The sequence below is a fragment of the Podarcis liolepis genome (genome assembly GCF_965112155.1).
Source record: "Podarcis liolepis genome assembly, chromosome: 10".
NCBI classification, from domain to species: Eukaryota; Metazoa; Chordata; class Lepidosauria; order Squamata; family Lacertidae; genus Podarcis; species Podarcis liolepis.
The window spans coordinates 31,859,013-31,886,769 of record NC_139562.1 but is presented as its reverse complement, the minus strand read 5'-3'; the positions used below and the strand labels follow the sequence as shown (position 1 = coordinate 31,886,769).

Here is a 27,757-nt window from a genome sequence, read left to right as displayed (position 1 = left end):
GATCTCAGCTGAGAAGGCCGTAAGTACTGCTCTCTGCAGAAAAAAATTAGATCTACATATTTACTGAACTCTCCTCTAGAGGTCTCCACTCAGCTGCTGATCAAATCTCACCATGATCAATGTAGAATACTATCACTGACATGTGACTGGACACTTGCTTGTCTTAAAAAGCAGAAACTGCACTACATCTAAAACAAATTTATCATGGGATATCAGGAAAATTCTACCTGCTCAATTTCATATTTCTTTGAATCAGCAGGTGTCTTCCTCATATATGAGGAATGGTTGAGAGAACTGGCTATGTTTAGACTGGGATGAGATAGGATAGCCATATTCAAATATTTAAAGAGCTGTCACATGGAAGATTGAAGATATGGTCATTCCATATCAAGGGGTCCAATTTTTTACCTCATGCCATCCAATTTTCTTAATATTTTGTACACTTGTTGAATTATCAAAACTAAGTTTAAATCTAAAGTTTATCTCACCCCAGGTTTTTTAGTTATGAGAGTTTGAAATTTCAAAAAAATGACAATTTTGGCCTTTATGGATTTAAAGGAAATATCATTGACTTAAGATACACTTTTGATCAACTGGGCAACATTAATTAATGTTGCAGCTGAATCAAGTTTAGAACACTAACTCAGCAGTGAATGCTTGCAGATCTCCAGCATGAAGCTGAGAAATATGGGACACTGAGCAACCTGGGCATTCTTCACACTTACCCAGTGCAGACCTCAACACAGAATTTCCAGTGAAAGGTGGTGTTCCAATTCCCAAAGAGTCCACAAAAGAATTGAGTAACTTCAGGTATTCCAAAGCATTAGAGAATTCACTACAAGCACAAGCAGAAATCAGACTTTTACCAGTAAAGACAATGCAACACATTTCTACAGTGCATCAGTTTAACGTGTGCAACTTAGTATACTTAGTAAGGTAAGGTAAAGGACCTCTGGATGGGTATGTCCAGTCAAAGGTGACTATGGGGTTGCAGTGCCCATCTAGCTTGCAGGCCAAAGGAGCCGGCGTTTGCTCACACACAACTTTCTGGGTCATGTTGCCAGCATGACTAAACTGCTTCTGGTGCAACAGAACACTGTGACAGAAACCAGAGCGCACAAAAACACCATTTACCTTCTACGTTTATCAACTTACACTGCCGTGCTTTTGAACTGCTAGGTTGGCAGGAGCTGGGACAGAGCAACGGGAGCTCACCCAGTCGCGGGGATTCAAACTGCCAACCTTCTGATCGGCAAAGCCCAAGAGACTCAGTGGTTTAGACCACAGCACCACCTGCGTCCTGGCTGGTTAACAGCTCTCTCCTTGCTCTGCAAATTGCTATTATTCCAGTTCTGTTGGGGAACTTTCTTTTATCATGGAACTCTCAACAATCCAGCAGCATACTAAGCACTTCTCTGTGCTTCTGTCTCCAAAACAGAAATAATTTACTGATGAACCTTGTTGAGCTTGAGGGTTGCCCTTAAAACTGCATGCGCCACTAATCCATTATCTGCAATTCAGTTACAAATTGCTGGGAGAAACTGTCCTTTGCCACACAGGCAATAGGTATGGCAGATGAATTTGATTCAAGTGTCTGATTATGTCAGGAATTTTATTCTGTTGGCCCTACCACATTGCTCCTAACCAAAGAGATGAAATCTGTGCTGCTACCCTTCATCCCACCTGCTCAGCTACAGGAACTGACAGAGCAGGCAGTCAGAATCGGCTACTCAACCTGAGAAAAAATGCCAATAGGGTAGAGACAGAACTGCAGCTTACCAAGGCTCTTCATCATCATGTCCTGCAGCCCCCTTTGGAACCTGAGGTTTCACAAGGGATTCAACCGCTCTCTCTAGGAGGTTCTCACAGAATGCCTGGTGCACCTGTGCAATGGGATCAGCTGTAGATGAAAAAACAATCAGCTTTATTTCCTTTTATTTCCTTTTCTCAATAAGTTACAAAAGATTCAGGGCTGCTTCCCTAGTAATATGCAGGTATCCCTCAAAAATAATCAGGTGCAAACCCTTGCCATGTTATGCAGGATTTGAAATATTGTACTAGGACCTGGGATCAAAACCCCACTTGGTCATGAAGCTCACTGGGCGATCTTAGGCCAGTCACCAGCTCTCAGCTTAACAAACCTCACAGGGTTGCTGTGAGAATACCACCTTGAGCTGGTTGGAGTGAAGCTGGAATATAAATGAAATAATAAATAAAAATCTGTTTGGGCAGAGAAAGTGTTTGCAGAAAGAACTCCATCATTTGGGAAACTGTCCATTTGATTGCTCAGTCAGTGTTCCACAATCTATTACAGCACCAAAAGCTTTCAAGCAAGAATTGGCTAGAGAAAGTGAGCATACACATGCATAATGCTGTCTTATAACTTGGATGGCAGACTTAGGGCAACGCATTCACAAGCCTGCTGGGTCTCACCTGGGTTCCTCTGAGTGCAATATAGACTCTCCTTGGCAGCTGTTTTCACTGTCCAGTTCCGCTCCACAAAAAACTTTTGCCCCAATGGGTGACACAACCAACGCAAAGAGTCAGGGATGGCACTGCGCTCAGAACTACACAAGCTCTGGGCTTGACTTAAGAAATAACTCTGGTAAGAAAGAAAAAGTGCCATGGTAAGATATGGTGCTGAAGGAAAGCTATGCATGCCTCTGACTCAAGGATAGTAATTCTGCGTAAAGTTAATTATACAGATCAACTTAAAAGCCACTTCCATTCACATGCAAAACCGTGGTCAGTTGAAATATGCCACAATACATACTTGTTCTAAATTCTGTTGGGAGGCTTGAAAGAGATTTACTCACCGCCAGGAAGCCCAGCTTGCCACCACAGCGGGTCTTCAAGCCAACTGCAGCAGTCAGATGAATTTCTGCAAGTGTGCTTGGTGAAATCTTCTCTTCTGCACATTCAGCCAGATTCACAGCACACAGAGCCATGTGCAATCCTGAGTAGGCAGAGCTGGATGGTAGCTTACCTGCATCAGAAACCAGAGGAGAAAGAGTCATCTCCTTTAAAATAATTTACAGAGGGGCAGCCAAGATAGACTCTTGCACCAAAGACAGTCATGCAGAAGCTCAAATATAGCTGTATGAAGGGGTATTTCCTTGGAATATTTTCTTTCTGAATCTTCTAACATTCAGCATCACTGGACAAATTAATTATGTCACAAGATTTTGTGGGCTGCAGTCTACTTCACCAGATGCACCGAGTACTATCCTGAGTTGCAGGTACATATACACATCACTTTTTTAAACTCACGCCATGTGAGACTTTCCCAGTACAATTAGTGCCTCACATGGTTTGATTTGGGAAAGCCCTTTGAGCTACTGAGATTCTGTTGCATTCAAACCTTAAAGCGTAGTAATGTCCTGCCTTGCAAAGCCTTGGTTTATATCTATCTACAATCTTATCTTTGTAAGATTGTAACTTTGGGAATCAACCAAACAAAACCCAAGCTATGTATATCAAGCTCTTTCATACAGGCCAAATAGAAGACCATCCTTCATTTTACTACCTGAATCATCTCAGCTGGTTATTCTATTGATTTTCAGGTAAGAATAAATCTAGCAAGACACACACCTGCAAAAGAAGAGTACGGCACTACTTGTATCATCAAGCTAGAATGAAGCACTCTCTGCAGACCTAGGTTTTTTAAATGTTCTATTGAACACAGTCAAAGTATGTAGATAAGTCTAGGTCATCACACTAGACACTCACAGAAGTGTCCACCTTCTCCCTTTTCCACTTACCTGTGATATGGAGCTGATGGAGCTTATGATAGGCTAGAGCTGCATCACGCGCACTAGTTTTGGCTTCATCCTCAAAACCTGCAGGGGCTTCTGTTGCTCGTCTCTGCCGAGATGTCCTCTTTAGCAACCAACGCACCAACCCCAATTTTTGGAGACTGTAGCGGATAACGTTCCAGGACAGGCCGCAGGCCAAGTCTAAACGAGAGGCAGGCAGTGCTCGGCCCAGGGCAGACAGACAAGTCTGTAAGTTTGATGCAGCAGCAGTAAAATCTTCCTGCAGGCACAGAACAAAAACAGAAAAGCTGGAGGTGCAGCAAAGACTTGTGAGAGTCCAGTGACTTCAGAGACTCTCTGAGATGGCATGTGGAAACTTGCACAATCAAGCATAATCACCTTTAGCCTAGCCTTGAAAGATGCAGCATCTTTGACCCTAAGGCTGCATTTTTGGTCTCTTCTATTTATCTCCACTTAAATCTATTTCTACGTTTATTTATGTAACACAATGTATATACTGCTTGATGAGAAAATCTCTAAGTGGTTTACAAAAAAGCAGTTTTGCCAACCAATAGTAACTTTCAAACTGCCTTTTTTCTCTATCTTATTCAAATATGCTAACAGTATATAAAGAAAGATTGAAATAGCAACTGATGTTCTGTAATACTTTTATTGGAGATACTACCTTAAACCTTCAGGCATATTAAGCAACTGTGACAATCTGGCCACTTTTACAATTAGCTTCAGTTGCAAAATTCAAATTTACCCCAGGCCCATGGCAAAAACAAAGATTGCTTTACACAGCTAAAGCTGAGGGTGGCAATTCAAAAATATTTGGGGGGGCTTTCTGAAAGGAGACAAGTGGAGAACTAAAGAGCTCCAGAGTCTTTTACCATACAAGTGTTTCAGAAGTAGGACAAATGCTTGCAATCCCAAGTGCAAAAGCCTCTCTGGAGAGTTGATCTGCACTTTGAGGTGCTGCCTGTTCAGTACTGCTCCAGAAGACAAACTGGGAAAGAAACAAAATTTGTTTTCTGAAGCAAGAACTTGACCTACCTTAGCTAAATCCAGGTCTGCTTGTTTCCGATGCCGCCAGAAAGTAACCGATGACCGGGAGTGCAGTCGGGTCACAGGCTCTCCATGTACTAGGAGTTTTATGAACACACTCAGGACAATAACACCATTCACAAGCCACAGGATCAGAGTGGGCATCATCCAGCCAAACCAGCCACCAGAGCCTACAAGGAAAGATAACAGAAGAGATATGAAGGGGGGCCAGAGGGGAGATGGATGAGGTAACATATTAAAATAACAAGTCTGGGATGAATTTTAATTATGTAAAAAAGCTGTGCATATAAGGAGGTGGGGGCTCAGGCAATAGGGTTTATTAGCTCTGAGTCCCAAATAAACTGCATTGCTAAAGTTGGGATTACAGATTTGTGTGTGTGCGTTACATATATATAAATATGTTCAAAATGTGCAACACAATCCGTATTGGCTCTACAAATGCTGAATTTTACTCAAACAGATAAAAATTATTTCTCAGTGTAACTAGACGATGTGATTCTTGTAAGAATCTTACTTAATAACTCCCATGTCTTGCAGAAGTGCTATGAGGATGGGGTTTTAAAATGAACTAGTAAAACTCAGAACAGATGAAGGCTGCAACCCTATACAAGTTTTCTTAGGAGTGAGTTTCCCTGAACACAATGCAGCTTACTTCTCAGTAAACATGCAAAGGAGTGCCCTGCACAATTCTTTACAGAATATTGTAGCAAGGGTCAAATCATTACTTTAATATACAATGCAGGGGTTTCTCAATATCCAAGCAATGAAGTGGCCAGTGCTGATATATTAATGAATGGTGTACATGTTTTGATGTAAGCAACCTTGAGTATGGTTTAACTATGGAAAGGGGGCATATAAATAAATAACATCCTTTAATATATATATATTTTTAAAAGCAAATAAATAACACCCCATTTCCCCTGTGTCACTATTACTGTCTGTGTTCAGCTACTGTATATGTGATCCCTAAAGAACTCCAAACACCAAACAAGCAGCATGGAGATGTATACTGAAGTATACTGAAAGACTGGATTTCTGACAGTACCTGAATTTATTGACAGAATACTCCTCCCTGAGCTATGATGTACAGAACCATCAGGGTCAGCTGTCCTTTGGCCCTCCAGGAGGGATGTTAGAGGGTTGAAGGAGAGACAGAGGAACGTAAGAGCACAAAGCAGCATCCGTGAGCGGTCAACCATTCCAAGAGCGGCAGCTGGAGAGTCAGGTTCATCTTTAACCTAGACCATAGTGGTAGAGGACGATTTGTTAGAGAGCAAGAGAATTGTGAAACAGTGAAGATAATTAATTGTTCCCGGCCTACTGAGAATGTGTAAGAATTGACTGATGTTCACAATTTATCATAGCATTTCAAACATGGCTATAAGAACAATCTCCGCTATCATGCCTCAACACGTTTCTGAGTGTGCTGAATCAGAAGGAGAGCTAGTGTTATTGTTGCAGCCAATCAATTTATATCTATAAATTCTGCACAACATTTCTTCTTCCTATTCTCACTCCTGTTAAGAGGCAAGAGAAGAAGGGGAGACAGCAGAGTTACGTCAACCTTTTTATTAAAAGGTCTGTGGGACGAAATATTGTATTATTAGGCTTTGGGTACAGGACTTCACACAATGACAGCCTAAACTAGCCAGGGATGATAATGTCATGGAACTGATTAACCTTTGTATTCTGAGTCACATCTTCCTCTAGAACCATAGTTCATTACAGCCTTTAATGCCAAGCACAAGATCTCCAGCTCATCCAGCACACATCACCCATGTCTACAAGTAACAGGCAACCCTTATGCACGCTTCCCTCTGTAGAATGTTTTAGGATGTTGACTACCTTTGCATCATCCAGCAGTGGGCTTCCTGGTTCTGAATCAATAGAATAAGGGGAAAAGCCTGCTTGTGACCCTGTGTCAGAGGCTGGAGGAGACATCAACAGAGCATTTTGGTTGAAGTCATCTATCTTCAGATCCACATCATTGTCCACCAAACTGCTTAGGTCAAACCCCTTCAACAGCTCTGAAAAGACCAGAGATTGCACAGATTAACTACTCACATTCACAATTCAGTTTTCTTTCCCCTTCATGCTTTCCCTTGCTTCCCTTGCTTAACCTGCCCACACTAAACTGGGCAACCAATAATATACGTCATCAAACAGTGAAGTAGGAGGTCAAAGGCACTTAAATAGCCACCCAACACTTACTGTTTTTCTGATTAGCAAGCTTCAGGACCATGTTCTCTTGACGCAGCTTATGGTTAACCTGCTGTAGGTACTTAATGTAGTCAATGGCCTTTCTCAGTACCCCTGACTTGTGCATCTGCAAATAATGTGCATACATTAAAGAGAATGAACAGTAATTTTTAGCAATAATGCCACCAAATGCTCTTTTAGCACAAGCTTCTACACTAAAACTGCAATGACTTTCCCAATCACAGGGAAGAATAAGAAATGGATTCAAATCAAATACATTTAGCATCTATCATGGGAGACCAAAACTCCATATTGACTGAGCAAAGACTGATAATCTCAGTAAGAAGCAGAGAATCTAGGCGTATTAATACCACAAGATATCTTTTTATCTCTTATTTATGTCTCACCATGTTTAGTGCACATATAATTATGTATTTTTCTAACTTTCAAATGAAGAAAATAAAAAAGGAGCAGAGAATATGACTTGCAAGCATATTGTCAACTGGGTTTGAAATCACAGCAGCCTTTTTGCTTTCAGCCACAAAGCAACTCATACCTTTGCATCTGTTCCCATGACTAGGTCCTTCAATTCTATGATCTTGTCATTTATAGATGATCGGTACCGCTTCTCAATTATATTATGGGTTGTCCGCCTCTCTCCTTCCTTTGGTGGTTCTGGTTGCTTGGCACCACCAGGCACCTGCTTGATGGGCATCTTCTCCTGCCCTCCCATCACCATGGGCATTGTGGTCAAGATGGTACCATTGCCACCAACCAAAGTCTTTAAAAAAGACAACAGTGACCCAGTTAAAGATTAATTTGTTCGGTGGGTTGGGAGCTGGGGCCTCTGTGTTATAGTGGTTCTGCTCCTACTTGCGGTTGCTACATGAGATCAGCTCTGGGGGACTCCTGCTTGGCCCCTTGGCATTTGGTCCCTCATGCTGTTCACTATCTATAGGAAGTCCTTGGGAGCTGTCATCCAGGGATTTGGGACATAGTGCTGTCAGTATGCCGACGAGAGTCAGTTCATACCTCTCCATCCATCTGAATCAGAAGAGATTGTGCAGATGCTGGATAGATGCTTGAAGGTACTATGGGTGTTTCCCAAGCCCAGGAAATAGGGAGGCATGTTCTGGATGGGTATGCAGCTAAGGGGTTCTCCTCAATTTGAAGCTGCCACTAGAGATACAGGTGATCTGAGTGTGCTCTCAGTGGCCTATGCCCAATTCCAGCCTGTTTTCCAGCAGCAGCCATTACTGGGCCAGGATAGCCTAAGCTCAAGTGTCCACGCTCTAATAACTTCATGACCTGATTACAGCAAAGAGCTCCACATGGAGTTACTCTTGAAGAAGCTGCAGCTGGTACAGGCTTTAGATGCTCAGTTGTTAAATGATCCCCTTCTGCCTGTCCCACTTAACAGATTCTTAAAACACTAAACTGGCTGGCAAGAGGGAGAAGGTGCATATTGGGGAAGGGAAAGCAAGATGCCCTACAGTACCTGCAAGGCTGTTGTCTGAATAGGCGTGGTCAGTGCTGTGAGGGCTGGATTCTGAACAGCAGTCATAACAGGGCTGCCATCAGCTTTCAGTGTTGTTAAGACAAGAGAATCAGTCTTGATTATCTGTGGCTGGACAAGGACCTAGAAGGAGAAGAGGCAGTTAAAAGGTTTAGCACAACAACACAAAGCTCAATACTGCAAACACTGCAGAAGCTGGGCAACCTTTTTTATAACGGATTTCTGTGTGACTGCATGGAGTTCAAGTATGCAAGTTTCAATATATATCTGCTTCATTGTATGTTCACCCCATGCTCCTTCCTGCAAATGCCAAAGGCCAATAAGAACTTGCCAATGAGCCAACCTGTTGGGTGTATGGAAGACCCTCAATATAGTAAGAACTGTGCTGTCAGTATGGAGTCTGACTGCCACTGAAGACAATTTGATCCTTCTGTACGAAGAACAAGTTCTAAGCCTTTGTAGTTATGAAGGCAGTTCTAAAACGTGTTGTATCCAACTGCTAAAAGCTTTCAGCAGTGAAACAAGGAATACTCTATTGTCTCTGATTATTTTCCCTTCCATTTAACAATACTGCAGCTGGCACGTTACTAAATATTAAACCCCAATATGCTATATATAGAGCTCTACATCTAGTAGTTTGGAAAAGTTGGCTCTCTCTCTCTCCCACAAAAAACCCTCTCCAAAGTCTCTACTGACCTTCTTCTGATATTGGACCACTGCTGTCCATTTTTCTATGGCTAAGCTATCCTACAATTCAGTCCATCAGTGATCTAAGCCTAAGGAACTTTACTGCTGAGGATAGTTTGGTCTCCAAGCAGTGAAGCCACTTCCTGACTTTGAACAGAAAGGAAACCGCCTGCATAAATATACACGCCTCGGAAGTGCAGAAAACTAAACCTTCCCGCATAATATTACAACACAAAACTACTCACTGGAACCTGCTGGACTTGAGGGGCAGCTACTGCCTGGACTGTGGCCGGGGTCAGTGTCTGGATGGTGCCGTTGGCTGTTTGTGTCAAAACCCTCTGAGCTTGCATCGTTTGCACTTGCTGCTGGATAGTGACTGGTTGAACGTGCGAGGAAGTCACCAGGCTCTGAACCTGGGGTTGCAGCACTAAAAGGAAAACAAGAGCAATCTGAGAAACTGCCTGAATGAGCTGGTGCTGACGGAAGACTACAGCTTTCATTATGAAGCTAAGCTGCAATCCATGCCCTCTCAGGAATGGCCAGTGTTCAGTCAGCTATTGGGGGGAGGGGTGTTTCTCCTGATTCCTCTTCCTAGCAGCATTAGAGCCAGCAAAGCAATCTATGAAGAATTTAAAAACCAGCAGCAAATATTGAAGTCAGGAAAACAGATAAAGAAAGATTGTCTAGCTCTAGTCACATTTATCTGGACCAGCTCCCTTTTTTAAAAAAAAACCAAAAAACCAACAATGCTGCCATGAGCAAGTCCACATGGCTCAGAGGTGCTTCTCATATTCCTAGCATGTGTTTCCTAGTTGTTGCTTTTTCTAAGGGTAGTTTCGGAGAATGTCTCTTGTACAAGTTTTCCCATGTATTGGGGAGATGAGACATACCCCTACTAAGAGCACAGGCATTGCCTCAAATAAGGCTGGGTGGCACAAGAGTCAGAGCATTTCTGAGGGTGTTGGTCTTCGAGAAGTTAGTCAAGATGATTCTGTTACAGAGACTAGACAGAAGTCTTACTGAATATTTTCTCACTGAAGATTTCTACAGCTGCTAGGAGTTTAAGTTTTTCTATTCTAGTTTGTGATGTTTTAAACATACAGTATAGACTTAGATCAAGACATGCCCTTCTGTGGCTACTGCTGAGAAAGGGGGAGGAAGGGAGAGTCAATATTTGCCAGTTCCCCTCCCCCCCATACCCCTCAGTACAACATCCTCTGCTGTACCAGGGGTCCCCCCAACCCTCCAGAGAATATTTCCATGGGACACAAGGGTCTGCAAGGGAAAGGAGGAACTGGCAAAAATTACCACAAAGCATCCCTCAAGATGAGTTCTACATATGTAAAGTCTGAACCCAACACATCATTAAAAAAGGTTAGAAAACAGTAGATTCTATACAATCAGAAGTAGTGGAAGATTCGGATACTGGAGAGACAGCCAAGAATGAGAAAGTGTCATGCTCTTACAGAAGAGTACAGGGACCATTTATAAGCCTTCTTCAGTTGTTATAAATCTAGGAAAGTAAACACTGGGGACAAGAGCCCTACTTCCCCCTTGACCTCCTCATAGTTTGTCAACCTCCAACTCACAGGTGACTATCTGAAGCACAGAGACCTTTTATATTCATGGAGCCCCCCCCCCCACTTTATTTTAGAACCCTGAAATATGAGTGGGGCCCTGATGGTGGAGCTAGCCCACTTGCCCCTACTGCCTCCCCCATATGTTAGCTTTCTTTATTTCCAACACCTGAGGAGAGTTAGAGTGATAAAGGTGCATGACGTATAGTGTAATTGTATGTTACTTGCAGTGATACCATTCACAGAGTTACTTTTGAGTGCTACCTATGCTTTACTGCACAATATTTAAGGCCACTCCCCAACTCCCTGGTCTTGGTCTCCAATGCCCTTCTTCACCCCAAATGCCAAGCTTCTCTAATTTGCCTGTGAGATCCTAGAAAACGTGCACCTATTTAGAAACATTTCAAGCAATATTAGAAACTTCTCACAGATATGAAATCAGGAATGGTGGCTGTAAATGCTGCTCTGATACCTTTTGCTCTGCTGGAAGATTAGGGCAAGACATTTAAGAGCTACCTACAACATAGGACTACTTGTTACTACAAAGACTTTGCAAGTTACCTTGAAAACTTGTGGCTGCATTTTGGTATATTACAGGCTGCTGAATGAACCGGGTCTGGGGAGCAGAGCTGAAAGCTGGAGTAATCATCACAGTCTGCTGCTGGAGCTGAGGCTGAACCTGGGGACGAGGCTGAAGAGCAGGTGCTGTCCGCTGTGGAACAGGTGTTGCAGCGGTTGTCTGAGACACCTTCACTTGCACGGTCTGAAGCTGGGGAGAAGCTGCACTAGGCGAGAAGGTCTGTAGCTGCCCCTGGCTGTAGGGCCTCTGTGACGAGGGATCCGAGGTTCCACCACCATTACATACGCTGTTGCTCTGGAAGGAGCCACACAACTGTTCAGAAAACAGATCTGGAAATTCTCCAGCTTGGTTGCTGACGAATTGGAGCATCTCTATAAAAAAATAAATTAAAAAGAAAGGAAAACAGTGAAATGATATGATGGACTATTGATACCAAGGAGACTGATGAAAGCGTCACCAGATGTAATCCCAGGAACAAAATATATACTATGCACATTTGTCTGTTTGAGATGGGAACAAATTCCCTCCTGAATAAATCAGGTCCTTGGCTTGGGGATACTTTTACATTGAGTCTTATAGCTGGACACCCAAATGATGCCTGTGGTCCAAAGCGTATTTTGTTAGCTTTGGTTGTCGGCCAGCGTCAGCTGTTCCTGACCAAACCAAACCTTCCCATAATGCTTTGGTCACATTCCCATTATTACTGCAATGAGCTATATGTTTGGCTGTATTTTACAATTGCTTGCAAACTTCAATGGGCTCAAAACATGGCTGTCTGGTTGTTAACCTGGGCTTGAAAATTTGATCATATTCAATCCAGCGCTTAAAAGCAGATGCCAAAACTACAAGTGACATCAGCAGAAGTGGCCAGATAAGGATGCCCTACCCTGCATGAGACTGCTAAAAAACCAATTTCCTCCAAGATAGCCCAGAGATTTAGAAGCAGAGTAACAGCTGGAACATCTGAAAGCAAAACCTTAGGACATCTTTGCTCTTCCATTGTAACTCTTTGTATTTTAAATATATAGCTTTAAGCTTTAGTTAGCAGGCAGAGCATAAATATGCCAAATAACCAAGACCTCCACCAGCTACTATCCAAACACAATGCAAAGTGCTTATTTTAAACTTTATAGCCTCAGGCAGTCTGAGGTCACAGTACTTGAAGCTCCTATAACATGGGTAGGCAAACTAAGGCCCGAGGGCTGGATCCGTCCCAATTGCCTTCTAAATCTGGCCTGCGGATGGTCTGGGAATCAGTGTGTTTTTACATGAGTAAAATGTGTCCTTTTATTTAAAATGCATCTCTGGGTTATTTGTGGGCAATAGGAATTCGTTCTTTTTCCCCCCTTCAAAATATTGTCCGGCCCCCCACAAGGTCTGAGGGACAGTGGACCGGCCCCCTGCTGAAAAAGTTTGCTGACCCCTGTCCTATATGAACAGAGGTCCCACTTCAGGATTCCCCCTAAATAAGTGACATGGCTGGTTACTTGAAACAGAGCCTTGTCTGCTGTGACATACCCATACTTTGAAACTCTTCAATCACTCCAACCTACATTTACCACGTGGCTTTTACATTTACATTTTTGCCTTTTACTTTCAGTCAAGCATTTGCCACCCAGTGATTAAGATTTGAAATATATTGGGTTGTGTTCAGCTACGTTTTACTCAGAGTCGACCCACTTAAACTAATGGACTGAACTCAGCCATTGATGCTAATTTCCATGAGCCTACTCTGAGTAGGACTAGTACTGTATGCAACCCATAATGTTATTTGTTCTTGATGCCTGGGTGGTATTTCTTGTTTTTGCTGCTATTTGAATTCTTCAGTTGTTTGCATTCTATGTGTGCTGCTTTTATAACATTGTTTGTTTTGTTATCTTGTATGCTGCCTTGAGAACCTGACAGGGTCAATAAATATAAATATTTTAAAGACAAATAGTTGGTCAACCTGCCAGAGCCCATATAACAGTGGTATTTTAGCCTCAATAAAGCATAAGCCAGAGATATATTAAGTAATGATCTTACACATATGTATTTGGAAATAAGCCTCACGGAACTAAGGACTAAACTACATGCTCCACAGGACATCAGTATTTTCTTTTTTAATGAAATGCAGTCATGATGGGGGGAGCACTGCTACAATTTGATCACAGCAGTTGAACCCTTTCCCCCTCCCACCCCACCTTCTGCTATAAAACACACACACACACACACATCTGGTCTTATTTGCTTCATGGTGGGAAGAAAAATGTGGTTAATTGTATTCTTTTCCTTCAATGGGCAGAACGGTAGCTTGCGGGGCAGGAGCAGGGAGGTGTTTATTGGGACAACAGCACTAGGGGTGGGCTCAACATCTGCTCTCCCCAGGAGGGCTGATCAACTGAGATTTCAATACAAAATAAGAATGTTGGACAACCTTGTGTAGCATGTGTAACAGAAGGGGAAAGCTAGGAGAGGGCTGTTTATGCCCTTCCTTGTGCAACTGCTGCACAACAGCCTTGTAAGGTAAGCCAGTTGCATCTTAACTATCCAGTAATCACTGCTGCCACCACTCCTTCTTGTCACAGCCCCCAGATGGGACAGAATTCTGGGGTGCTCAAGAAAATATCCAGGATTCTAAGACAAGGTGTCCTGTGCTTCCCAGCAATATCTCTTCTGGACAATGGGACTAGTATCAAACTGATTCTCCCAGCCTTAGATTTGGCATAGGCTGCTCTTTTCCCCATGAAACCAACTCTTTCACCCTAGCAGCATATGAACTACAGCCAGGCAAGTTTACCCGAACCTGAAGATCGGCAAACACACACTTCAGACCCCAACAGCCAAATTAGATTTTAATTACGAGTAGAAGGGAGAGAACTCACTTACAAACCAACATAGCATAGGTGGTTAGTTGCAGCATTTTCTGATGGTGAATGATAGACCCGAAGGGAAGGGACAAAGGAACAATTTCCCCAGACCCTTTTTCCCACCCATGTGTGTCTGAATGACATTCGGCTCTTTTCAAAGAATGTCACTTTTGGCAGATAACTCGGGTGGCACTTGGATACAGTTGGAGAGATACAGACACCCACTGGGGCAGGCAAAGATGGTTACAGTGGTACCTCTGGATGCGAACGGGATCCGTTCCGAAGCCCTGTTCGCATCCTGAGTAGAGCGTAACACACAACTGTGCGTCTGCGCATGCGCGGGTCGCGTTTCGCCGCTTCCGCTCATGCACGTGACGTCATTTTGAGCGTCTGCGCATGCGCGAGCGGCGAAACCTTGAAGTAACATGTTCTGTTACTTCCGGGTCGCTGTGGAGCGTAACCTGAAAACGCTCAACCGGAAGCATATTTAACCCGAGGTATGACTATATTGCTTGGAGGAAATGGCCACTGGGATTGCTCACTCTTAGTGCCAGACAGAACCTTTCCTAGGCTTCTGGATTCGGAACTGGGTTAGAGTATGTGCTTGCCTTGCTCAGGTTTAATGGATGATAGGATAGCAATGTTTTTCTGCACGGCATGCAGTTTGATCCTGAACAACAGCACCAAGTAAACAAGCACAGGATCAGGCTGCAAAGGTTCCACAGGAGGAGTCTGCTTCAGCGTCTCCTTGCATCACAATCATTTATAACCAGTTCTACCATTCATATCAGAAATGTGGATTAGCTAAATAAATTAGCTAAGGAAACAAAAATCAGCAATCTGGATAGAAACTCAGTAAGCACGTTCGGTTACCAGCTGCAAAGTGGTGGCATTAAAACATTAAGAATGGAAGCAGTAATAAAGCTGCAACTTTGCCAACGGCTACATGTACTTACTAGCATTCCCTCCTACAGATTTAACAAGTGCCCAGAACATGTACACATGGCCTAATGGCACACAATGTATGTGCAACCTTTCAGACATTACTAGTGCAAGTTTAGAGCAAGGCACATTCAAAGTATGCTGGTAATTTCATTCTAAGATTTAAGAGAGGAAGCCATGGTTCACTTCATTAACAGCAGAGAGTTCTGTTTATTAGGGGGAACCTGCTACTGGGTTTGTTTGTTTTTAGAACCATAGAGCTGAAGAGTTGGAAGGGACCCTGGAAGCCATCTAGTCCAACCCCCTGCAATGCGGGAATTTCAACAAGCAATCCCCCATCCAATTTGAAACCTTACTGGACCCTGCTTAGCTTTGCAAATGTGCTAGCAGTTTTATTACTGCAGCAATAGGACAATTTAGGTGACAGTTTAGGTGACCCCAATAAAGGATATTGCCATGCTGTCACTTTTAGATTGCTTCTAAAGGACCAGCATAGCTACCTGCATTCATTCACTAAGTAGTAAACTGTGACTTGGTGCTGGAGTGTCCTTCTGCCAAGCTCCATATACCAATTGTGTTTCATAGTCAATTGAATCAGCTGAAGTGGAAGTTGCCATTACAATACAAATCTTCGGTGGATACATTTGTCTTGGCTGACAAGTGTTGCTTTCAAGGAAAGCTGTAGCCAGGATAACATTACAGTTGCTGTTATGTTATTGAAGTAGCTGAGAACAGGTTCTTAGAACAGAACAGAGTCAGACAACGTGTGCAATTTATGAGCATGCTGCTGTTCTCCCAGCACATACAGGCATGTCAGCCAAAGTGTACCCACACCACATCTTGGCAACCACATACTGTTAATGAGGGCACCATTCTTAACATGTGCAAAGATCTCTTCCCAGATTGGGAGCAGGTCAGCCTGCCAAAAATTGTGGATCGAATGTCCCTAATTGTACAGAGATCACAAAAACTAGACAAAGCTACCTGCCAATTTCCCAAGTAGGAAGCAGATCTTGTAACTGCAGAAGTCACTAAGTAATCAAACCCAGAAGCCTGTGGAAGCAACTAAGAACAACCATTCAGAGTACAAATAAGCAGTTCTGTTCATGCCACAACCTCCTTTGTTTCCTCTTTATTCTGCAAGCTCCGCCAAGTTAGTAGCAAATGAGCCACTCCCAGGACCTGGGCTATTGTGGGTAGTAATTGATCAGCGCTGGGAAACAGGACTTGATACATATGGAAACCTGTTAGGCAAGGAATATTGGTCAGGCTTACAAAGAAGCAAGGGAAGACTATTCACCTGACAGAGTTCAGCTGAGAGGTGAAGGGATAAAAGGAAAGGAAAGGGAGCCAAGACCGCATATACCCACCCACATGCTTTAGTGATTCTTTTGGCGAACAAAAAGGGTGCAAGTTTAGGAAAGTGAAGATATGAACCCTCATTTATAATCTATGGTGCAATCAGGAATGCAATTCCAGCAGGGAGAAAGTAGCAATGGGTTGAAACGCTCCCAAAATAAAAGTTATCACTAGAAGAGATCAACAAAAAGTTTGTGTCTTCCCTGACAGCTTCCTATGCCTCTTACGGAGATCAATCTGACTATGTAACCCAGGCATAGGCAAACTCAGCCCTCCAAATGTTTTGGGACTACAACTCCCATCATCCCTAGCTAACAGGACCAGTGGTCAGGGATGATGGAAATTGTAGTCTCAAAACATCTGGAGGGCTGAGTTTGCCTATTCCTGATGCAACCAATCTCCATTAAGAAAAACCTCTACAACAACCTTCATTAGCCTCCAGATATTTTGGACAGCAATTCTGATCACCCCCAGTCAGCACAGCCACTGTCTCTGCCAGTCTATCATATATAATTGACAATGTTGTTCAAATAACGCCACAGATTTTCTGGTCCAACCAATTTTTCAAACTTCAGCAAGAGCAAATATAGTATAATGATCTCAGAGCTACTAAGCTACCTTGCTGGGAGATGTAACTAGCCCAGGCATGGAAGCCCTACAGAGGCAGGTGCCTAAGGGAGGCCATATGACAGGTTACAATTTCTACCACACAGCCCTTGGGCCACAATTAAGCCCTAATTGTTGCTACTCTCTCTATCCCCAAGCCATTTTCTTTTGACTACACGAGGCAGACATGATGATATCAGCCTATGATCCCTTTATTTGTCAGAGCTATTCTGCAAATTGCAATTGGGAACTCATCAACCAACTTTAGAAATATCCAGTAATTGGCATTTATAACAAGTAGAAGGTAAAGGTAAAAAAGATAAGGTAAAGGACCCGTGGATGGTTAAGTCCAGTCAAAGGTGACTATGGGGTGCGGCTCTCATATCGCTTTTCTGGCCGAGGGAGCCGGTGTTTGTCCACAAACAGCTTTCCAGGTCATGTGGCCAGCATGACTAAAACACTTCTGGCGCAACAGGGCACCGTGACAGGAGCCAGAATGCATGGAAATGGCGTTTACCTTCCTGCTGCAACAGTACCTATTTATCTACTTGCACTGGTGTGCTTTTGAACTGCTAGGTTGGCAAGAGCTTGGACAGAGCAACGGGAGCTCACCCTGTCATGTGGATTCAAACCACTGACTTTTCAATCAGCGAGCCCAAGAAGCTCAGTGGTTTAGACCACTGCGCCACCCGCATCCCTTGAATAACAAGTAGAATACAAATCTGAAAAGTTACCCCATTGAAGTTGATAGTATAAATGGCTAACATTTCAACCCTACCCCATAACTCCTACTCTTGATATTGGACCTCCTGTGTAAAAAGAAAGCTGCAGGTGTATTATTTTAAAATTACATACAATAATTATAACCTGGTATCTAAATGCTTAATTTGGCTTTTTCTATTGAGGGGGGAGAGAGACATGGGACCCCTGTTTTGGAATGTTATTTGATTAGGGATTCAGAAAACACTTGGATTTTCTGCTGAAAATTGTCACCACTTTGGTTGTCTTCCTCACATGCATGAAAGAAGCCAAGTATGTAATGTTTTTCAGCAGTATGAGCCCCTGCTCTGGTCAATAGCCTATTTCCTATTGGGGTGCCATGACTGCTCCCCCCCCCCACAATAAAATTGGCTAGGTGAAACACACTTATTTAAACATGTGCAGTTTGGCCCTGAGGCCCTTGGAAAATTAAACAATCACAACATTTTGCTACTGTATATATTTCAGGGGTCATGCATATGCTTAGCATAGAAAGACCCACATGAAATTACTGGCATGGAAAATATGTGTGCCTGTAACCTTAGGGAGCCATTGCCCTTCCTGATGGACAGAATGGGGCTACAAAATGAGATAGGAGACTTCCTCATATTTCATCACATCTCCTTCCCTTTTAGAAAGAAATCAACATATTCACAACCCCCTGCTATACTCCTTCCTGTTACTACTACTGTGAAACCACTATACAGCTGATAAACAGAGACTGGTGACACAGATAGGAAGCCAAATTATTTACAACTGGAAATACTTGTTTTAAACTAAGAGAGAGAGAAATCTTAACATACAACCATAGCCAAGAGATAGTCAAATGTATCCTGAATTTCAAACTATCCTATGTTTTTTAAAAGTCAGGACTTTGGGGTAGTTGCCATGTAATGCCAAACCAGGTGTTGCACATATTTGTCATAAGCTACCGCACTCACTCTCCCACTTCCTCTACACATGCTGCTTTACTGACTTCCTTTTGCTTTTGTGGAAATAATAGTTTTCCACCATGTGCAAACCAGCAAGCTATGGTTTGCACAAGCCCTACAAATTAAGATGTATATGCTTGAATTCTGGTTTGCAATCCTGATTTGAGAGGTTTGTGCAAGCCCTAGTTTGGATGAAACAGAAAACAATATTTTCTATGAAAGAAATTCATTAAAGCACAGCACACGAGAAAAGGGCAAGGAGAGACTATGCAATCACTGGGCTCATAATATTACCGTATTTTTCGCTCTATAACACGCACCCGACCATAACACGCACATAGTTTTTAGAGGAGGAAAACAAGGGAAAAACATATTCTAAACGAAACAGTGGATGTATGATTTTTGTGGTTCATGCTGTGGCCACAGACATGTGATCTGACAGTGAGTTTGAGGTAGCCCAATGCAAACATCCTGAGGATCCATGTGGATCCATGCTTTGTAACCACGTTTTAAGTGGGGAGGGAAGGAAAAGCACTCAAGGGACAAGGAGCACGCGTGGGGTGGGTGGAGAAGGATGCTGCTAATAATAAAGAAGAGGGGTATAAGGGGAGAAGGCTCCTCTCCTCTCCCACTTTGCTCTTTTAAAGCAAGCAGGCTCTGCTTTTCTCTCTCCTCCCCGCTCATCCCAGGCTTAGCGAGCTGAAAAACTTTGCTGCTATGTAGCGAGCTGAGTGGGGAGGAGAGAGGGACAGAGAGCCTGCTTGCTTTAAAGGAACCAACCGGACAGGAGCCGCTTACTCCTTTAAAGAAGGAGCTTTGCTCCTTTAAAGCAAGCAGGCTCTCTGTCCCTCTCTCCTCCCCACTCAGCGGCTCTTCTCCCGCTTTGCTCTTTCAAAGCGAGCCACGGAGGAGGGAAGGAAGGGGAACCATGGATCCTCTGCTCACGACTGCAGTAGATCCCCCCCGCCACCCATAGGCATTCGCTCCATAACACGCACAGACATTTCCCCTTACTTTCTAGGAGGAAAAAAGTGAGTGTTAGGGTGCAAAAAATACGATAGATCAAACCACGGTTTGGCATCTCATGTGAACCAACCATAAAAGAAAAATAGGGGAAGAACAGACACGTTTAAACATTCATGTCTGGCTGTAAGCATTCATATTTTGAACACTGATAAATCGCAACCTGCTCTGTCAAATTTATGATGTCAATGTCCGTCCCCCTCCATTTATTTACATAGAAAAAACAGGCTTAAACTTATGTATGAGAGAGATGGGTATATACTAGAGTTATCTCTTAAATGTGCTTGTTTGTATTACATTCTGATACTATTTCAAGCAAAACTGTTTCACGGGATATACAGCTGATTTCTTAATTGAGCAGATAAAACCAATAGTGGGTCCAACAGTCAAGAAGGCTGTTTCTGCACATGCTGTGTAGAGGGAAGTGAGGGGCAGATGGGGCTCATCTACCTGGGAAGGTAGCCCATCTAGGAGAAGGAAAACTCTGATCCTAAACCTCCACTGCCTATTCTTTGGGGGACAAAAAGGCTAAGGAGTAAACCCTACACAAAGGGGAATCCCTAAGACAGTTGAATGGTGCCTTGTATGCCTCCTTCCAGCAACTCCTGCAGCCAAGCTGATGCCAAATTTCTGGCTCTGCTTTCCTTTGGACCACGTCAGCGAGGCCAAGGGGGGTTCCTGTTGTCTGGGCAGCTCAGGACACCCCCCCCACACACACACACACAAACACACCGCCCAAGCTTGTGCTCCAGCAGGTCACTTTGGTAGGCTAACACAGCTGTAAATGCCAACAACAGCACTTCCCTGAGAAGCTGTGGACAGCAATTATCTCTTAAACATCTCTCTTCATTTCCAAGGGCTATACCAGAGTTGAAAACATCTCGGGCACAAGAAAGGACAAGGATCAATTATCAACATCTAGGAATTTACAAGAACAGAGGTTAGCACCTAAAAATGTGAAGTGGTATGCTGGGAATTTGATTTTTTTCTAGAACAGGTTTCTTCGTACACCTCTCTTCTGAATCTTCTTGTTTTTCCATGTCTTTCCTCAAAGGTTTCCCCAGAGGCTGACTGCTACTGTGTGGATAAGACAGCCCATGACTGCCTTGCAGAACCAGTAACCAGATTGCTTACAGTTGTTGCTGGAACACGGCTGCACAAGAAGCATTATGTGCAAAGGGAGAGAGAAACTTGCCAGTAAGATAACAGGACTAAAGGGCAGTTCATACTTTATGTAGCAAATATGGTTTCTGCCAGTACACCAGAGTTACATAAGTGTGAAAGAAAAATACCCACATGCATCTTTAAACATCCACACTCACAGACGTGGCAATCCTGGCCCAATCAGAGTTCCCACATGGACATGTATAAGAGCATGCACACAACGGTATATGTTCAACTGATTGTGTTTTTACACTTGTAGATTGTGTATTTACACTTGTAAATTACACTTGTAAATACACAACAATGTTTGCCGTGTAAAGCATTAAGCTACTCTCACACTACCTAAGCAAGGCAAAAGTAACAATTATGGGTTGGTTGTAACAGAATACAATCGTACCAGACAATAATGAAAAATCTGCTTCTTCGGTCAAATTGTCTTGTACAACCAAAACCATCTCAATTTAAATACCTGATACAAAGCTTTACAAGAAAACAGTAATGAAACCAATTTGTCACCCTTGTTGTTTAATAACCTATAATTTACAAATTCTTTCCTGATCTCAGCAGCTTGTAGAACACATTGTGCAATGTTAAGAGTAACGTCTGATGTTATCTGCTACTGAAAATATCAGGTTTCTATTTTCCACTTGTTATAAGAATTCTAGTTTTTTTTCTTTAACACACTTCTTTTCAGATAGTTATTTCAAGCACTCTGATTCTTAAGAGCTACACCTCAAGTCAAGCAATTTTTTCCTGGCAAACAAAATATTTTCCCAATCTGGATAAATACATGAAGTTAGGAGTGCCGGAAATGTGCAAAGGTGAATCAAGTGGGTACATGTAATTTAAAACACTGAGCAATGTTTCCCAATAGTGAGGTACTATACAAAGTAACCTTACAAGGAATATGTTGAAAGGCTAATTATTTTGAGTCATGCTAAAAATAGAGAGGAAAAAGAAACCGTATTGACTTTTAAAAGGTGGGGCAGGAAGGACTTTGCAGTAAGTTCCCCAACTTTTAAGACAGCTATTTTTAGTATGCATTAAATCGAGAACGTTGCTGGAAAAACGTCAGGTATAAAAAGTAGAAACCTAGCAGGCAAATACATTGACAGTCAAATTCAAATGAGATGCCTGAATCACAGGCCAAAGACATTTCCATCTGGTTCTCATTCCAGGAAGCTACATTCCAATCAACAGTCTTTATATTCAGGATGCTTCCACACACACACAAAGTCCTTGCCAGTCAGAAGAGGTGGCAGAACCAGCATGAGAGACCACCTGAGGGCCATGCAGTCCATTTTCCAATTGCAGTGCTTCCTAAGGTGAAAGTTACCTACTTTCCTACAGGACACTTGAAAATAACACTGCCATACTGTCTCAAACCAGTATTCCAAATAGCAGCAAGTCTCCAAGGTCTCAGGCAAGGGGTTCTCCTAGCAATACTTTGGGGGAATAAATAAATGACCTTCTGCATGCAAAGCATGTATTCTCCTCTGAACTGTGCCCCCTTCTTATGCTTCCAACTGTGCACTACAACAGCAAAGCAGGAGAAGTGGAACCTAATATTTTGATAAGCCTGGAGGCAGCATTACTTAGAATAATGGTTACTATTCCTCAGTGTCATATTGCAATGAAGAAGAGTACAGTATCCTTTGCGGGTAAATATTTAGGATTTTTTTCACACATGCCAACACAGCTACTTCTACTTTTTGAAGCTCTTAAGCAGCTGTAAATAGTACAAATAGCAGAATACTTTTGATGCAGACATTCTGCAAATCTGTAGTGTCCAGTAGCTTTTAAATAGCATCCCTTTATTTACATTTTAGGGAAGTACTAGACTACTCAGCTGAAAAATACCTGCAGAACACTAGCTTCTCACTATTGCAGACAGTAGGTTCATGATTCATGGAAAACTATGGCCATTTGACTCAATAAACCTGTCTTCACACCAACTACCTACTCCACTATTACTCCCCTCTTTCTTGACAAGATACTTGAGCAGATGGTCATTCTTCTATCATTTTGCTGTGTCCTTGCCAGTTCAGTTTCTGACCTGGATATAGCACCCAGAGGGCATTAGGGTGCTGACAATCTTCTGACAACAAGAATTGTACTATCAGAACTTTCTACAGCTTTCATAGTTGCTGAACATACAGTAAATTCCTGTGAATCTGGCTACAGAATATTTTTAAATTTCTTCCTCTTCCATGAGGTGGATAATTAAGTTTTAATGGGTTTTTGTCAGGACCAGCCCCCATATATTTTGGCACCTGAGCAGGACCCCTAAATGATGTAGATTTTCCCTGGCAGGAAGGGGGACATCAGGAACATGGGGAGAAGACTGGCATAGGGATCTGCTGACCCTGTGGATCCTGCCGCCTAAAGCAGTCACCTCATCTTGCCTCATGGGTGAGGTAAGTAAATGTTTCGGATCAGAATGGCAAATGCCATCATCATACACTGAGCTATAAACTCAAAACATTACAGATAGCAACTACCAAGTGAAACCAAGAGACAGAAACTGCTTCCTATTTGTCACACACCTCCTATACCAAATTAAGGCAAGCTTCACCATGATCCAGCTCACACTGCAAAGTGTTTGTCTCCAAAATGACAAACCTACAGGGGAAAAAATGATGCCTCCATATAACTTCCTTTTCCTTAACACTCTCCAGCCCCAGGCACCTACACACAATCTTTTGCCACATATCCACTGGCTATACTGATAATTTACATAGATGTGAAAACCACCTGCCAAGTAAGGCACATGAATGAACTTAAATCAGCACCTTCCAGATTTCAGTGATATGTATGAATAGGGGCAGGGGCTTCAGATCAGGGGCATCCAGACACTGCGATGAGGGACCGGCGGTCTTCAGACTTGCTGGGTCCACTTTGTTGTTGTTTTTACTACAGCCCCAAGTCCCAACCAACTAGAGCCAGATACAAAAGAATTCTGAGACCTGGGATTTGTTCCAATCGCTGAGAGAACCTACCAGTTAGAACCATATCTATCTTCTGCCCAGCCCTGACCCGGACCACACCTTAAGTATAATGAATTCCAATATGCAGGTAACACTCACTCAATTCACTCTGCTGGCACAGGCTGGGTAACTGTACTCAGAAATAAGCCCCCCTCCCCACCACCTAAACTCAAGGATGCTTAGGATCCCAGGTAGCTGTGCACACTGGGCTGCAATCCCGAACTTAGCAGCGCTTGCATAGCGGGCCTTGCTCGCGAGGAAGCACCGCACGGGGGGGGGGAGGGGTGTCCCACGGGAATCCTGTCAAAAGTCTACAGCGCGCGCATCCCTCTGAGGAACCTTTCGCCCTCTCTTGAACAGTGAATTTGGGGAGGAGGGAGGAGAGCCATAGGGGGCTGAGGAGCTTGAAAACAACCATGGCTGTCGCCACGCATCTTGTGCGACACCTGCCAGCCCATCCGGCCAGGCTTATCCCGTCCTCCAGGGGCACTTCGCGGTGAAGGGGTGGCGACAGCCCTCTTTCCCCGCGGCAAGGGGGCATCCACGGGCGGCGGTGGCGGCGCCTCGGCCCCAGCGCAGGCCGGGCGCGCCTTCCTTCCCCTCCCCGCGCGCACTCACCGTCGATGTCGCCCAGCGTCAGCTCGTCGCCGAGCTCCGTCAGGGTCTCCATGGTCTCCATGCTGCTCAGCTCGCTGCTCTCCATCGCCGGCGAGGCGCAACCGGCTCCTCCGCCGCCGCCGCCCGCGAGTCAGCAGCCCGTCCCAGGGAGCGGCCGGGGTGACACCCAGCGCGTTAACCCCTTCCTGGCCGGGCGGCGCTGCCTCAGCTCAGGCTCCCGAGGCTCCCGGCCCCGCGCGGCGGCGCCATCTTGGCCCAGCCTCCGCCTACTCCGCCCATCCACCTGCGAGGAGCCACCGCTGCGGCCTGGGCTTGTTGTCAATGAGACCAGGTCCCCGCCGGCCAATCAGCGGGCAGAGCGGCTCGTGGTGTGATGGCGCGTCAGCGATCAGCAGCTTTCGTTAGCGTGCGGCCGGGCAATCCCCTCCCGGGCGGCCCGCCTCGCTGGATTTGAATATGCATAAGGAGGCGGAGATCTAACCCGTGTTCGGGTTTGAACTTGAAAGTGACAGGGCGCCCCTCCGTCCCTCCAGCAGAGGAACGGAATCGCCGCCGTACTAGACTGTGACACCGTGCGCCGCACGAGCAAGCCAAAAACGAAGTGTGTTGGTCCCGTAGCGGGAAGTCCTAACATCAGGCAATACCTTCACTGTATAATGAACGGTCAAAATGCCAAAATAAGGAGCAAGCTTTCGAGTTATCCAGGTCCCTTCGTCGGTCTGGGTGTAGTGGGGCGGGAAGTCTGCATTTGATCATTGCAGTTCGAAATGGATGATTTACTTACCTCCTTTGCACAAACTTTTTGAACAAATCGTGGCAGTCAAAACTCAACCCTCAGGATTGAGCATTGACAGGTTTGGTCAAGTGGCTCTAGGCTTACTTTTCCAAATAGAATTATGCATAAGTAATAAAATCAACTTCACCACAGGTTTCAGCTTGAGAAGAGAAGTCAAGTCTTTCTAGACCATGATGGGGATGCAATTCCATACTGGGTGCTCTATTTGTTAGATATGACAAATTGCTCGCTACTATAGCTGATGCTATTAGACACTGTGCCTTTACCAAAGATGTCATGGACTTTGAAGAAGCACGAACTCAGGACACAAGGGAGAAATGAGCTAAGAGGAAGGCACATTTGGCAAACCCTCACCGTGATCAACTCCTGCTCAGAAACCCATGTCCCCACTGTGGAAGGACGTGTGGATCCAGAATTGGTCTCCACAGTCACTTACGGACTCACTGTTAACACTGTGTTCATGGAAGGCAATCTTACTTGGCTACGAATGATCGCCAAATGTTTATATGTGCACTTTCCCAGCCCATTTTTAAAAAAGGAGCATCTTGAGCAAGGTATTTCGTATGGAACCTAATATTTTCATCTCATTTTTTCCTCAGTATTCTAAGGACTTAAATCTTATTTAAGCCTCCATTCAAAGACACTTCACATGTTATATTTGTCAATGGCATGGTCTCTTTCAGTTGTTTATATATGCATATCAAGAGTTATAGCTTTCTGTGCCAAGGCCAGGAATACAGTGTTCTTCCTATGCAAACACTTTTAAAACAAACATCACAAAATACATGCATTATCCAGAAATGATCCATGATTGTGTGTTTCTCCAAGGTTACAGGAAGCAGCTGAGGAGTGTCACTGTGAAAACAGCTCCTGACCTTTCCTGTCAGCAGTGATAGGAGGGGATTGCCTGTTTTTTCTAGAACTCAAAGATAAGTGTTAAGTCCTACAATGCATGAAATCTTATTCTGTGGTCCAGCATCTGTTGCTTCTCTCCCACTTCCACCATTGCTTCGCAATCAATTATCCAAATAAATAGTGCCATACTTTCACTGGATTATTCAAGAGGTGGCAGTGCAGGTTTAAATAGGGATTGAAAGTAATAAATGGAGCATGTTCACATTCTCAGATGTGCTTCAAGAAGAAAAGTTGATGCCAACACTTTGCCAAGCACCAGTGGATTAAGTTTCTTCTTGTATCTGCTTAGCACTGCTGCATCAGTTTTACAGAGTCAACAGGATACAAAAAGTTGTGTTTGATGTAAGGAGCAGCGGCACAGAGCCATACTGAAGATAAAATACCAAGGATACTGGCCATATCTAATACCCTTGAATGATTAATTCATGGATGTTCCATCCCCATATATTACACAACATTAAAGCTCATGTGTTTTGGACGGCATCCTTGGCCTTTCAGATTAAAGGAAGTGGGCAAGATGGAATTCAAGAACACTTACCACAAGTTTTGAGTGTTCAGTTAATATATTAGTGAGCAAAGATAAAAACAAAAAGGTGACTAACTGAAGAAAGTTTCCCTAAATTAGAAGTTCTGTCACTATTCTATGTCCTAGGGTAAATTTCCATGCAAAATATCTTTAGTTTCCTCCTTGTTTCATATGATGTAAAGTTTACAGTGTAATCCGAGGGCATTTTTGGTGGACACGGACAGACACACACACACACACACACACACACACACACACCCCTTATATTCTTATGTTCTGTGTTCAATCCACAGCATCTTCAGGCAGGACTGGGAGAGACTCCCTGCCTGAAATCCTACAAAGCTGTTTCCAGTCAGTGTAATCAATACTGAGCTAGATGGTATAAAGCGGCTTTCTGTAAACTTTAGGACTGGGCACTGTTAGAGAGAAATGATCAGCTTTGGGTATTTGTTGCAGGTGTTTGATGTTGCAAACTGATTAGAAAACCATCTCTAAAAATGCTACATGTATTTGGAACTGAAAAACCTGCTGCTTCATCTCCAGCCAAGAAAACAACATTGAAACAGTCCTTCTACTTTTACGTCACACATTAAAGAGAGTCTGTCTTTTCTTCTCTGGCGATCACTCATAGCCGAGTAAGATTGTCTTCCACAAACACAGTTTTAACAATGAGTCCGTAAGTGACTGTGGAGGCCAGTTCTGGATCCACACGTCCTTCCACAGTGGGGACATTGGTTTCTGGGAGGGAGTTGATCATGGTGTGGATTTGCCAAGCATGCCTTCCTCTTAGCACGTTTCTCCCTTACGTCCTGAGTTTGAATGTCTTCATTGACAATCGTAAAAAGTATTTCCCATGCTATCAAGAACCATGCCTCACAAGCCAGTGACAAATGTTTGCA

At 43.7% G+C, this 27,757-nt stretch overlaps 1 protein-coding gene across 1 annotated transcript in view; it reads right to left on the bottom strand.

Moving 5' to 3' along the window:
- The window catches only part of SREBF2 (sterol regulatory element binding transcription factor 2), a 35,319-nt gene extending 10,270 nt beyond the window's left edge, over window positions 1-25,049 (bottom strand). Inside the window, exons 1-14 of the mRNA XM_083462581.1 lie at window positions 24,622-25,049; window positions 11,364-11,753; window positions 9,471-9,652; window positions 8,521-8,661; window positions 7,579-7,803; window positions 7,035-7,149; window positions 6,669-6,850; window positions 5,869-6,061; window positions 4,812-4,993; window positions 3,762-4,035; window positions 2,817-2,986; window positions 2,434-2,602; window positions 1,780-1,900; window positions 726-835 (exon numbers count right to left, since the gene is read on the bottom strand). Coding sequence (XP_083318707.1) covers window positions 726-835; window positions 1,780-1,900; window positions 2,434-2,602; window positions 2,817-2,986; window positions 3,762-4,035; window positions 4,812-4,993; window positions 5,869-6,061; window positions 6,669-6,850; window positions 7,035-7,149; window positions 7,579-7,803; window positions 8,521-8,661; window positions 9,471-9,652; window positions 11,364-11,753; window positions 24,622-24,706 — 2,539 coding nt within the window. The 5' untranslated portion in view covers window positions 24,707-25,049. The remainder of the gene's footprint in view (window positions 1-725; window positions 836-1,779; window positions 1,901-2,433; window positions 2,603-2,816; window positions 2,987-3,761; window positions 4,036-4,811; window positions 4,994-5,868; window positions 6,062-6,668; window positions 6,851-7,034; window positions 7,150-7,578; window positions 7,804-8,520; window positions 8,662-9,470; window positions 9,653-11,363; window positions 11,754-24,621) is intronic.
- Window positions 25,050-27,757: the final 2,708 nt, after the last annotated feature.